This window comes from Anas acuta, chromosome 9 (assembly GCF_963932015.1).
Source record: "Anas acuta chromosome 9, bAnaAcu1.1, whole genome shotgun sequence".
NCBI lineage: Eukaryota > Metazoa > Chordata > Aves > Anseriformes > Anatidae > Anas > Anas acuta.
The window spans coordinates 17342121-17354239 of NC_088987.1; the positions used below are offsets into that span (position 1 = coordinate 17342121).

A 12119-nucleotide genomic window follows, 5' to 3' on the forward strand; every position below is an offset into this window, starting at 1 on the left:
CAAGGCCATCATATGCATGTAAGATATAGGAAGTGTTTTACATAATGCTGAAAAGACATCTTAGTGTGTTTAGAACAGATATTTGTGGATATTGTGTAGTAACATTGTGAACACCTGTAGTAACAGGCTGACATAGTAAAGCTACTTCCTTCCCTGGATTTAGGCAGCAAGAGCTTACTACGAGCAGACTGGTGTAGGTCCTCTCCCTGTAGTGCTGTTCAATGGAATGCCTTTTCAAAAAGATCAGCTGGATCCTGATGACCTAGAAACTGTGACGATGCACAAAATCCTGGAAACCACAAGCATCTTCCAGCGAGCTGTATACCTGGTAGGTGCTGAGTTCAGCTGTGACTTTTGAGGCAGTTTTTTCCAAATTATGTTTCTCCCTGAAGTCCATAAATATGCAATACACAGAACAACTTAACTTGCAAAACTTCTTCTATTTTTATTAAGCTATGGCAAATATGTGTGTGATATTTAAATACCACCTTTTTTTCTTTTCTTCAGGGTGAATTATCTAATGATCAAGATGTGGTTGAGTATATCATGAACCAGCCTAATGTTGTTCCAAGAATTAACTCAAGGATCTTAATGTCTGACAGAGAGTACCTAGATCTGACAGCAATGAGTAAGGGATGCTTTTAATTCAATTAAACCTGAAATACCTGTTTCAAAGACATTTGCTGTCCCAATGGAAAACTCTAGTGGCAAAGCATTAACAGCACCCCAAGTAACATTCTAGTCCTGATGTTGGGGGAGATGCTACGTACAATAATAGCATCAGTATGTACAAACTTCTCAGAACAGGAATTTGTTTTACTTCTATACAGATCTTTAGGGGATTATGACTATTGAAATTGTGGAACACTAGTAAAAGTCAAAAACAGTACAGTCATGTACTCTATATATAAAGCAACATTTTGTTTCGTACTTCTAACCTACTTTTGAGTTGAGCATGACAGTTATCTCTGGAATTACTTAGGACTGGCTGTGCCATATATTTTAGCAGAACTGCTCATGGATAAAGTATTAAGTAATAACACTGAATGCATGCAGAGACTGCATTATAATGTCAGGACTGCAAATACAATTGTTCAACTACCTTTCTTGAAAAATAGTAAAAGCAATAGGATTTTGAATGTATATTGTTTAAATAAATTAACCTGAACCTAGTGACACTTAAATAATTCTTTCAATTAACTTCTACATATAAAAAATGCAATGTAGTTATTCATTTATGACACACAAAAAAATACATTCTTAAAGTTATTATATATTAGTAATGGAAATTAAATCTAAAAAGCAGTATCACAGGGGACAAAATGTGGGATGTGTTCTTACCATTTTCATAATAGTAGTCCTTTTTCTGTAATTTTACATGGAAATTGTTTGCTTTGGCATCTAAATACTTTTTCTCTTTGTCAGATAATTTTTTTGTGGATGACTTTGCTAGATTTACCACGTTGAATTCCAAAGAGAAGACAGCTGCTGTAGCAAACAGCATGACCTACTTAACAAAGAAAGGTAACATCTGCAGTGGATTATGAACACAAATTTATTCTTGCATGTTTCCAAGCATACATACAGTACTCAAGACACTCACTGAACCTTGATCAGGCCTGTGGACAGCGGTACGATCTAAGTGTTAAAAATAAACACTTTTATAGGGCTTGACATCTGCATAGAACAAAAATGTTCCCATCTGTAAACCCAGCCTCCTATTAATAATGGAGTCCCACCCAACCAGCTCTTCCTGCATTGCATAAAACCATCAGAAATGCAGCAATGTTAAGCTCCGATCCTCCAATTACACTGACTAAAAAAATATAAAGGGGGACTATAACTCTTTTTCCTAATTCAAAATTACTAAAAGGTGTATTGATTCAAAAAAAATAAAATAAAAAAAAATTATTGCCCATTATATAAGGCAACTGCCAACCTGGTCTGTGCTGGTTTTATTTCCCCAGTGCTCGTACTGCTTTTTTTAATGATGGTATCGCTTTATTATAGGTATACCCGTGTCCCCTGTTAGTCTTAAAACTCAGCTACACTGCTTATTATAAGAAATGTGTGCACAGATATAATACAGAGTTTAATCAGGCCTTTTCTGCATTTTTGTTAGAAATCATAAGTAAGCTGCTGTCATTTGAACCAATTCCTCTTGTTCCTGCCTCTCTTCTTTACTTAGGCTCTCTCAAATTTCCCCAGTACTACTTCAGCCAGCTGCATGCGTGGCCTTAAGTGTTCCCACTGCTTCTGTCTAGTATTTGCCTTTGGTTTGTGTTGCCACTTAAACCTGAAGGAGTTTCTTGCTTTCTCTTTGTAGGTTATTAATTAAACCTCTCTCTCTGCATGCTCCTTTAAGTATGTATTAGTTTGCAATCCCATGGCTTGACAGTTCTGGGTCAATTAAGATACTTAATAACTGGTATCTGATTATAGTAATGCTGTAGCACATTTATTTTTTAAAGATAACAATGAAGTTATACATACGGATGGCTCAGCAGCAGAACTGAAATGGTGCTGTCTTGCTAGTTTTTGAAGAGTGAAGATAACAAACAATTCAAGTCATAATGGCACAGCTTTTTATGCAAGTGGTCTTAAAAGCAATACCTTCATGGGGTGGTGTGTGACTGCTATGACTAGTGCTGTAGTACGGAAATAAAGCGTCAGTCTATCTGGTGGTGAGGAGGTGTCAAAACTTATTCTGATAAAATTAAGGTGAACCTGCTGCTTGCTGGAACTGAGCTTCAGTGATTCAATTATGCCCAGCACAGTGCTGTGACTTCTTGATATGCATTAGGATTACTGTCAAATTATTAACGCCTCTTTCCTTTTCCTCTTTTCCTTTCTGCTTTTTGACCAGGAATGTCTTCCAAGGAGATCTATGGTAAAACATGCTTTAGCATTCCGTATGTTGTTGTTTTGGGAATTTTCTGGTTCCTTTGTAACATTGGCTTTAGTACCAGCAAGAAATGAAGAAAGGTGTTTAAATGCATGTTTGGTTCATCACCTTTTTCTTTATACAAACCTGATTTCCTGAACTAACAGCTTCAGCACAAAGAAGTGATATATCTGTACCCTAGTTGGAATCAGTATGTTATTTATAGGTTCCTTTTATAATTCCAAATTAAATCAGTACCAAAAATAAAGAAATCCAGTTTAGAAACAGTAATGCATGCTGTCCTATGTAGGTTTTCTGAATGAGGTAAATGAAATCTGGTATCAATACTACTGTTCCTCTCTTGCCAGACTTTTTAGCTTAGCCTTCTCCACTTTTTTTCATGTATCTTTTTACGTTTTTTTTGAAATCTTTGCATGTGCACCTTGTTTTTTCCCCCAAATAAAGAAAACCTGAAGCTTTCCTTCATTCACCTTCAAATATTCCCCCTGCACCTCCCTTTTTTTCTGCAGATGATTCTTTTGTTAGACCAGTTACTTTTTGGATTGTTGGTGACTTTGATAAACCTTCAGGAAGGCAATTGTTGTATGATGCCATTAAACACCAGGTAAGTAGTATTTTCACTTGCACAGGTTAGAAGTGATAATAAAACAGTGAAAAGAGGCTTGAAAAACACAAGTTGTGCTTCTTCCAGTTTTATGACCCTGGGGAGATCAGTTCTCTATTTTCCAGCTTAAGGGGGCTGGAACTTCCCTGACCTTCTTGTACTGGGACAGAATCCCCTCTCAGCACTATGCTAATACAATAAAGAAAAGATGTTCTTTTAGGCCTCTGGTTCTAAATTGAAGGTGTCTGTGTTTTTGTTTGGAGATTAACATGAGCACTGCTCTCTGCTCTTATTTGTTCCAGGAAAGTAACTGAATTACAAAAATATGTAGCTTACTCCTAAATCACTCTTTTGCCAGCTCTCTGAGTGCTGGCCGTGGTCCTAAATCTCTTGTGTAGCACGGTATTATCTAGAAGATATCACAGTGATGCCTGTAGGTAAACTAAATACTTAAGTAAAATTAAGTATTAAAAAAATTAAGTTAAATTAGTTCATTCAGCCTTTTAACCTTGTGCTGTTATTTGCCTGATTTGAAATCTGGTTTCCTGGTTAAAATAACTTTTACAAACTTTTGCTATGGAGTTTATTGTCTTATAGACTACTTTTCATTTAAAAGAAAGATGAAACCTAAAACTTTACTAATACGTGTTTGGTTAAACACAGAAATCCAGCAATAATGTTCGAATTAGCATGATTAATAATCCCAGTGAAGATCCAAACAGCAAGAACACGCTTGTCGCTAAGGCCATTTGGGCAGCTCTACAGACACAAACATCAAATAATGCCAAGAATTTCATCACCAAAATGGCAAAAGAAGAAACTGCAAAGGCTCTAGAGGCAGGAGCTGACATCTTAGAATTTGCTGTTGGGGTAAGCATGTCTGTTGGTGTTTACAAAGGTAGGGTACTTGCTCATCTAATGAATTTCTTATTGTAGTATGTGCAGTTAAGGTAACAATGGAGTGTAACATTTTTTGCATTGCTCTGAAAGTTTGAGCTTACCCAAATAAAACAGACCATCTAAAGATGCACATCAAAGCTACGCAACTTGAAAAAGTCAAAAGAATGCAGATTCAGGAATCTATTTGAGTGAGTGGTTTCTTGGGGTTTAAGAGAGAACTTCAATCTCATAATCTCTTTAAAAAGCAGAGAAAAAATTGCATTTCTCAAACTAGCCTTGAAACATTATGCAAGGATCTCTTAAGAACAAATGAATGGAACTACTGGCTTAATTAGCAACAGCTGCTAGGGTTGTGGCCCTTCACATCAGAAATTGTGATAATGTTTGATGATAACTGGCAAGAACGAGGTTTAAGACCACAAAATGAAGGGGCCTGGAGATAAATCTTAGCAAGGCATTAAGATATTCTTGAACATGAACAAAAAGATGTATTTTAAGAAGTGTTCAGAGGGGTATTTTTCTTCCTATTTCAATGACAGGTATTCTTTTCTTTCAGGGTATGGATACCAATATTTTCAAAGAAGCCTTTGAGTCTCCTAAGGTGGATTTTATTCTGTCCCATGCTATATACTGCAGAGACGTTCTAAAGCTGAAGAAGGGGCAGAGGGCTGTGATCAGCAATGGAAGGGTGAGATCAATCACCAGATGGTGAAAGAGATTCCACATGTGGGAAAGACGCAAAGGTTGAGTGGAGAGTTTGCCTTCTTTAGGCCACTTGACTGCTTCCAAGTTCATTTATTCAGACCTGCAGTGACCTCTTCTTTGTACTGTGTACAGTTAGCTGTTGGTGTTGCATACAAACTCAGCTCTGTCAATAGCAGTTGCACTCACATTGGCAATGAATTGAGTCCAGAGGCTGAAAGGGATGATAAATTTGAGTGACTGTGTTGTGATTGTTCATTGCTCAACATTGGTGTCTTGATCTCTTCTACTACCTCTTTTTACAAGAGCCACTTAGATTAAGCAGATCATGTTACAAGAGTATCTCACTACCAGTAATGAAACCTGGCCACATACCAATTCAGTTTTCTTTTGCCACCTGCTCGCTAGCTAGATTTGGGGGGGGGGAAGAAAGTTCCAGTGGCTTCTGTATACTCTGCATTCTTCAGTGTGTTAAGGATTTTAGGTGATGGATTGCGGCATTCTAGTTCTGTCATTAGCAAAATAGTAAGGATTGTCTAGGTAAGCTTTTAGTCTTTTGAAGGCTAGGGGAGTGAAATTTGCTGGAGTTTTTCTGGACTACTACAATTGACCTGGTGTTTTGTTAACCCTTCAAGGCATAATATTGCATGTATAGTTTAATAAGCTATATTTTTGCAAATCAAACACTCAGTGAAAATTCTAAGCATGCAATTTATGACTTTGGGATATTTTTCTCCTTGTCCGTAAGTAGACAGAATTCTGTTAAACTTTGTGGCCATGGACATTAATATTTGCCTGAAAAGTTGACAACCAACCAAGGTTGAGCTTGAGTATTTAATATACCTATGATTTTTTTTTTCAGTGTAGCCTTTACTTAATAATGCTGATCCTGCTTTTTTTTTTTTTTTTTTTTTTTTTTTTTAAATAAAGATCATTGGCCCATTAGAGGATGGTGAGATGTTCAATCAGGATGATTTCCATCTCCTTGAGAATATCATACTAAAGACATCAGGACAGAAAATCAAATCTCAAATTCAGCAGCTGGGATTTGAAGAAGACCTGTAAGTAAACATGAAGAGATTGGTATTCTGATGAAGTGCTTTTCTGCAGCCTAGAGAAAGCTTCTACCAAGTACACACTGGATAGGTGTTAGTTTATAACATGTATTCATATGGTCATGGCTCAGCTGTTCAGATGAGCAAGTCAGAAAGGACAGAGATGTAAATTGTCTTGGGTTTAAAGTGACTTGGGTTTAGTGACTTTTTTTGCAGTTCACAGAATAGTTCATAGAATCTTGTGTAGGTATGGAGCTGCAACTGTATCCCCCAGATTCAGGAAGCTGTAGTGGGATTAGTAGCAACCCCTAATACAGTTCTGTGCTCAGAGTTCTTCATTCTTGATTCGTTATCTATATTGAGTAGCAATCTGATGTGGCTGCATGTCTTGTAATGAAGTTGAAGGAGCTGTGCTGATTGAAGTTTCACAGGCAAGCAGCAAGAAACTGGGGAAGAGCTCAATACAGTAGGAATTTACCATAAAACTGTTCATGTGAACATGAAACTGTAAATGCATTGGTTGGTAATCACAGAGGTAGTCCCTGCATGACAGCGACAGCCTGCTGTGTTATCTGGAAATGATCTGTTGCATGAGGGGAAAAAAAAAAAGATACAGGTGGATTGAAAAAATGAAGAGTGAGGGTGGTGGTGCGTTTTACAGGGTCTGGCTAAATTCCTTGCTTGTGTGCTGAAGTTTCATTTGAGGCTTAGGAGACTGAGTGGTGACAGCTTTACTAGTAGAGAATCTGTCTATATGCAAAGGAGAGTTGTTTACTGCTGTGGTACGTGTTATGAAGTGGTATGCATTGCTACATGTTCTTACATTTATTCTTGAAAATGCTTTCTTCATTGGATTACTTGTTCTGCTTCTCTAAATGGAACAGAAGTCTAACTTCTTGTTAATATCAAGGCCTTCAGACTTATCGTGGGTTTTTCTCCCAGCTAAATCTTAAGTGACACAGTGCTTTAAACCATCTACCTCCTACATACCAGGCTTTCATAACTCATGTAGGATTACTTATTTAAAAGGAGAAAGAAAGGAAGAAAATGAGATACTGGAGTATGCTTTCTGAATCTGTTTGTAGTTCAGCTACCTGCTGCTGGCCTATCAATATCAGAAACAGTTTAGTAATACATTTTGCTGTCAGTGAGAATCACAGAGAATCATGTAAACTGCTTTTAACTTTTAAAAGAGAAACAACAGGAAAAGAGGTAGGGGTGAAATGGTGAAAATCATAGTTCTAGGTAATTCTTACAAAAAGAACAGAGGCAAGGTATTCAGAGGAAAGACATCTTCTGGTTCAAATCTGAAGCCCGTAAGCACATGGGGGTGGTGGTGGAGATGGAGGTTATCACTAAGGTATTTTCCCCATTTAGCATTACATCTTTCTGTGATACTGCTGGGCTGTTAGAGGCCAATCAGGTGAATCACGGAATCACAGAACTGAAGGGGTTGGAAGGGACCTTGAAAGACCATCAGGTCCAACCCCCCTGCCAAAGCAGGTTCCTTAGAGCAGGAACCTGTGAAGCATATGGTCTTCTGTGCAGAAATCTTCTGAGATTCTGAATCCTAAGAGGATGGGTTTTAACAGTGTTCCCAATGCTTTCACATTTGTTCCTGTACTGGAAATCCAAAGGGATTTCCTTTTTGGATAATAGGGTGGGAGAAGATATCATAGTTAGAATATTGGGTAGTTTTGGACAGAGCAGTCTTCTTTTGTGTGTGTTTTATTTGAATGCTGACAAGTTTTTTTGCAAAATTTTGAGCTGATCTGCTGCATTGGAAAACACCGTAGAACCTGGCAGACTTCACCAGCCTTATGTTTTTGGTATGAACAATTTAAACAGCTGTCAGTATAAATCTTAGAGACCGAATTAATAAAGGAAAAGCTGGCAGACCTTTAAGTACAGTATTGCTTCTTGGTAAAGCTAAAGAAAACTTATGGGAATAATAAAAAGGAAGAAATTGTCAGAAATTATTATATTTTAATGATAGGACCCCTCTGTCTTGAAAGTTTCTCCATTTCTTCCTTCTTCCTAGTACTTAAGATTTACAGTATAAAACAAAAAGACTGCTGTGAAATGATCTGAATTTCTTACAGGTCTAAGAGAGGTTGGTGGAGTTAAGGGATGCAGTGTCTGCAGCATGGTTGACACCTAAAATGCCGGCTGCTCTGTATTTGCTAGTTAAACCCTTTGGTACCCTTAGGGATGAGAAGACTGCAACTCATTTAAATTATCTCACCGGTAGATTAACCCCTACATATGTTTGATTCTCCAGAGCTACTTCAAAGAATCATTGGAGTAAAAGGAGGAGGACAGTAAGGACACCGTATTCTGGATTAAATTGTGTTTTCAGAAGCACTGATCATCTATTCCATACGACTGTTTTTCTAGTTAATTAATTATAAATATGTGCAAGCAAGGAAATGCTTTTGAAGAGAGGTGGTAGAACTTTTAGTTTACGTATTCAGTTCTGACTTCTTTTGCTGCTAGTTGACAGAAACATAGTAGGTACATGCATTTTGTGAATAGCTGTAAACTTCTTTTTTCCTTCTTCAGTGCTAGTGACTTGGTAATGAAAGTGGATGCTCTTCTCTCTGCTCAACCAAAAGGAGAGGCAAGGATTGAATATCACTTTTTTGAAGAACGATACAGGTATAGGATTGCTAAGCAATATGCTCTTCCTTGTCTTTTAACATTCCCATGTTTTTAAGTTACATTTAATGTCAAAAAAAGTCCAAGTAGCAATAGGGAACTCCCCAACAGTTTTCAGAGCACAGTCAGATTTCATAAATTATACATCTGTGTAATTATCTCTATACATGTGTATGTATGTATTTTCTTCTCTATCTAATTTCAGGAGATAAATAGCATTTGGAAAGTAATCTGACATCAGAAGGAGACGTGTAGTGTTTTTGCTGTATTTATCCAATATATTTTATAGCTTAACATTGTTTCTTCTTCTGTTTAGTGCAGTTAAACTGAGACCAAAAGAGGGGGAGACATACTTTGATGTTGTGGCTATTGTTGATCCAGTTACCAGAGATGCTCAAAGACTTGCTCCTTTACTTTTGGTATGTATACAGTGTTCTAATGTGTTTTATGACAATTTCAAAAAGTTCTCTCCAGATCTGTTTTGCAATGTTTGTCTTTCTACTTGACTCTGTAGTGACCACTGGCCTTCCCATAATGCAGCTGAAATACATAATGCATTATTGAAACTCCTCCGCACTATGCTAACAAGATCATGCTTAGATATCTTCTAGTCAGCATTTAGTTTCACCATTTTAAGTTCAGTTTGCAACAATTGTTCTTGAGAAAGGAAGTCTCTGCATCCCAAAACCAATGCCTGGAGTGTGAGGAAGCATGTAACTGATCTCTTAGCTGCTTGTTTTAAGTAGATGGGTGTGGTGAAGCAAATAATGAAAAGGGATGATTGAGAAACAAGCAGGTTACATGCCTTCTTGAGAGGTCTTGTCCAGGAAAACATTGGTCAGCATTCCTAGTTAGAATTTTAAGGGATGTCTCTTTTGTTACTTCAGGTTTTGAACCAATTGATAAATATGAACCTAAGAGTGTTTATGAACTGCCAGTCCAAACTTTCTGACATGCCTCTGAAAAGGTAAGCAACACCATTCTGGGGTTAAAAACAAAAGAAAAAAAACAGACACCTGAAAAATAGCCGTATGGAAGCATGTGCTTAAAACAGTGCAGTTGGCAATGACTGTTTGGAAGACTTGTCACAAGTTACAGTGTAGCCTGTTTGAGCAAACCACCCCTACCAGGTTCCACAACTCTGGGCTGTTTCTCCCAATCCTCTACTCCCACCCTCCCATCCAACCACACCAAAACCAAACGAATCAACCAAACAAAACATCCAAACACGATCCAACAACCCTGAGAAAGAGAGAAAGGTAAACCTGTTGGAATGTGCAAGCACAGAGACATGGTCAGATGTCCTTTGGAAGGTCTCATTAACTGCTTTCAACTCATTTGTACAATGACATGATTTCCCATAGAGAATATAGTAATTTGTGGATGGCATGAGGTAGTTCTGGTGGTTTACAAGTTGGGTGGGTCTTTCTATAGCTATGAGCAAGGGTAAATAACTTGCTAATCTTATTAGCTGAGTTGTGTAAGCATTGGTTGCTCCTTCAAGATAAATTATTTTTCTAAGCATGGTGTTTTGGACAAAGCCTTTCATACACATCAGGGAATAAAAATTCCATATTGGGCTTCTTGAAGACATTGGAGCTCTGGAAAAGCTGATGATGTCAGCAAGTTCAAACAGTGAAATATATGCAGAGTATGGCAGAAATATGTTCTGAAATTATCTTTCTGAAATTTCAGCTTTTATCGCTATGTTTTGGAGCCAGAAATTTCTTTCACAGCGGATAACAACTTTGCTTCTGGACCAATTGCCAAGTTTTTGGATATGCCTCAGTCTCCACTGTTCACTTTGAACCTAAATACTCCTGAGAGCTGGATGGTGGAATCTGTCAGAACCCCATATGACCTTGACAACATTTACTTAGAGGAGGTATGTGAAATCAGCACGTTACTATTGTTGCATTTAAATATTGTTGGTTTTCCAGGGGGTATTTTTGTAATGGGAAAGGTTTTTAAAATTTTAAAATGATAATAAACATAAAGGCATAGATGTTAACACTTATACGTTTGCGGACCCCTGAAAGTTTTACGTGAGGGCTGCAGATAAAGCTCGCTGGCAAACTGCTGCCCTCTGATGCTCACGGATGCCTGGGGACCACAAGTTGAAAAATATTGTAGGTCTGAAGCAGATCCTACAGACATGCTGTTTTGACTGTACATGCCTGTGTGTGTGTATAGCATTTCAGAACGTCCTGAGCAAGAAACAAACTCTGTTGGTCATCTTAAATTCCAAATTAAAAAAATGTATTTCTGATTGGAGCTCTGTACTGTTAATATCCTAACAAAAAATAAGACACTTTTTTTTTTAAGCTTGTCTTTAGAAATGCTGAAGTAAGATCTGAGTCTTGTTCCAGTAAGTGATTTCCACTTACTTTCCCTTGCTCTGAGAAGCCACCAAACACTTTTTAGCTACTTGTTCATTTTCACAGCTTTTGTTACCAACAAACACTCTTGTGACCCACAAAAGAATTTGCAGTATCAATAAAACAGTGGAACTGATGCAACAGAAATCCACTCAACTGTAATAGTGTTAGGAAGTGGTTGTTATTAGAATAGGCCTTGAATTAGACTGTTAGCATATTGACCTGGGCAGTGTGCCCCTGTGCTTAAGGATATGATGAAGAAGAAAATAAAATCCAAGAAGATGAAATTAAGTATAAAAATGGTGTTAAAAACAAAAGAAGGGTATGCGTATGTACAAGTTGATGATTCTCATTTAATCTTTAACGGGATAGATCATTCAGTGCTAACTATTAACCTCTTGCTGTTAAAAATTAACTTGGACTTTAATAGTTTTTAGAATTTCTAAAAATAATGGGTTCATAAGTGGCTACAAATGTGCTATGCTAACCTGTTACAATGTGCACTAAAAACACACATTAAAAGTTAGAAAATCCATAAGCGATGCGAAGTGTAAAATTTTGAACTTCAGGGTGTGAAGTGAATAGCCTAAGGAGATGGTTAAATATCATTTTTCCTTAAAATAAGCCACTTGGTAGCTGGCCTTGAAAAACTGCATATATGGAGAGAGTAAAAAATAATATTGTATGCAAAAGATGTGACAGCTCTGGAGGTTCAAGTCCTCTGTTTATCCACAGAAAGGTGTGGCGTGGGCAGTGGCAGGACAAGCATCCTCACACCAGTGTGCCTCCTCCATGAGCTGGAGGAGCCACCTCTAGAGGTGAGAGGGAAGCTCAGGCTCCATGCCCCAGCATCCTCCCGCACCTGCAGCATGGAAACCCACCTGCTGCACGTGTGACAAGATAGTCATACTCCTTAT

At 37.7% G+C, this 12119-nt stretch overlaps 1 protein-coding gene across 2 annotated transcripts in view; it reads left to right on the top strand.

Annotated features, from left to right (window-relative positions):
* Positions 1-12119, top strand: part of UGGT1 (UDP-glucose glycoprotein glucosyltransferase 1) — a 42125-nt gene that overhangs the window by 19412 nt on the left and 10594 nt on the right. The window contains exons 18-29 of one of the 2 annotated variants that reach the window (XM_068692027.1): positions 164-328; positions 508-628; positions 1426-1524; positions 2867-2890; positions 3415-3509; positions 4173-4379; positions 4966-5097; positions 6042-6172; positions 8729-8824; positions 9141-9243; positions 9712-9791; positions 10520-10709. In XM_068692027.1, coding sequence (XP_068548128.1) covers positions 164-328; positions 508-628; positions 1426-1524; positions 2867-2890; positions 3415-3509; positions 4173-4379; positions 4966-5097; positions 6042-6172; positions 8729-8824; positions 9141-9243; positions 9712-9791; positions 10520-10709 — 1443 coding nt within the window. The remainder of the gene's footprint in view (positions 1-163; positions 329-507; positions 629-1425; positions 1525-2866; positions 2891-3414; positions 3510-4172; positions 4380-4965; positions 5098-6041; positions 6173-8728; positions 8825-9140; positions 9244-9711; positions 9792-10519; positions 10710-12119) is intronic. The other variant, XM_068692026.1, reaches the window with a different exon arrangement.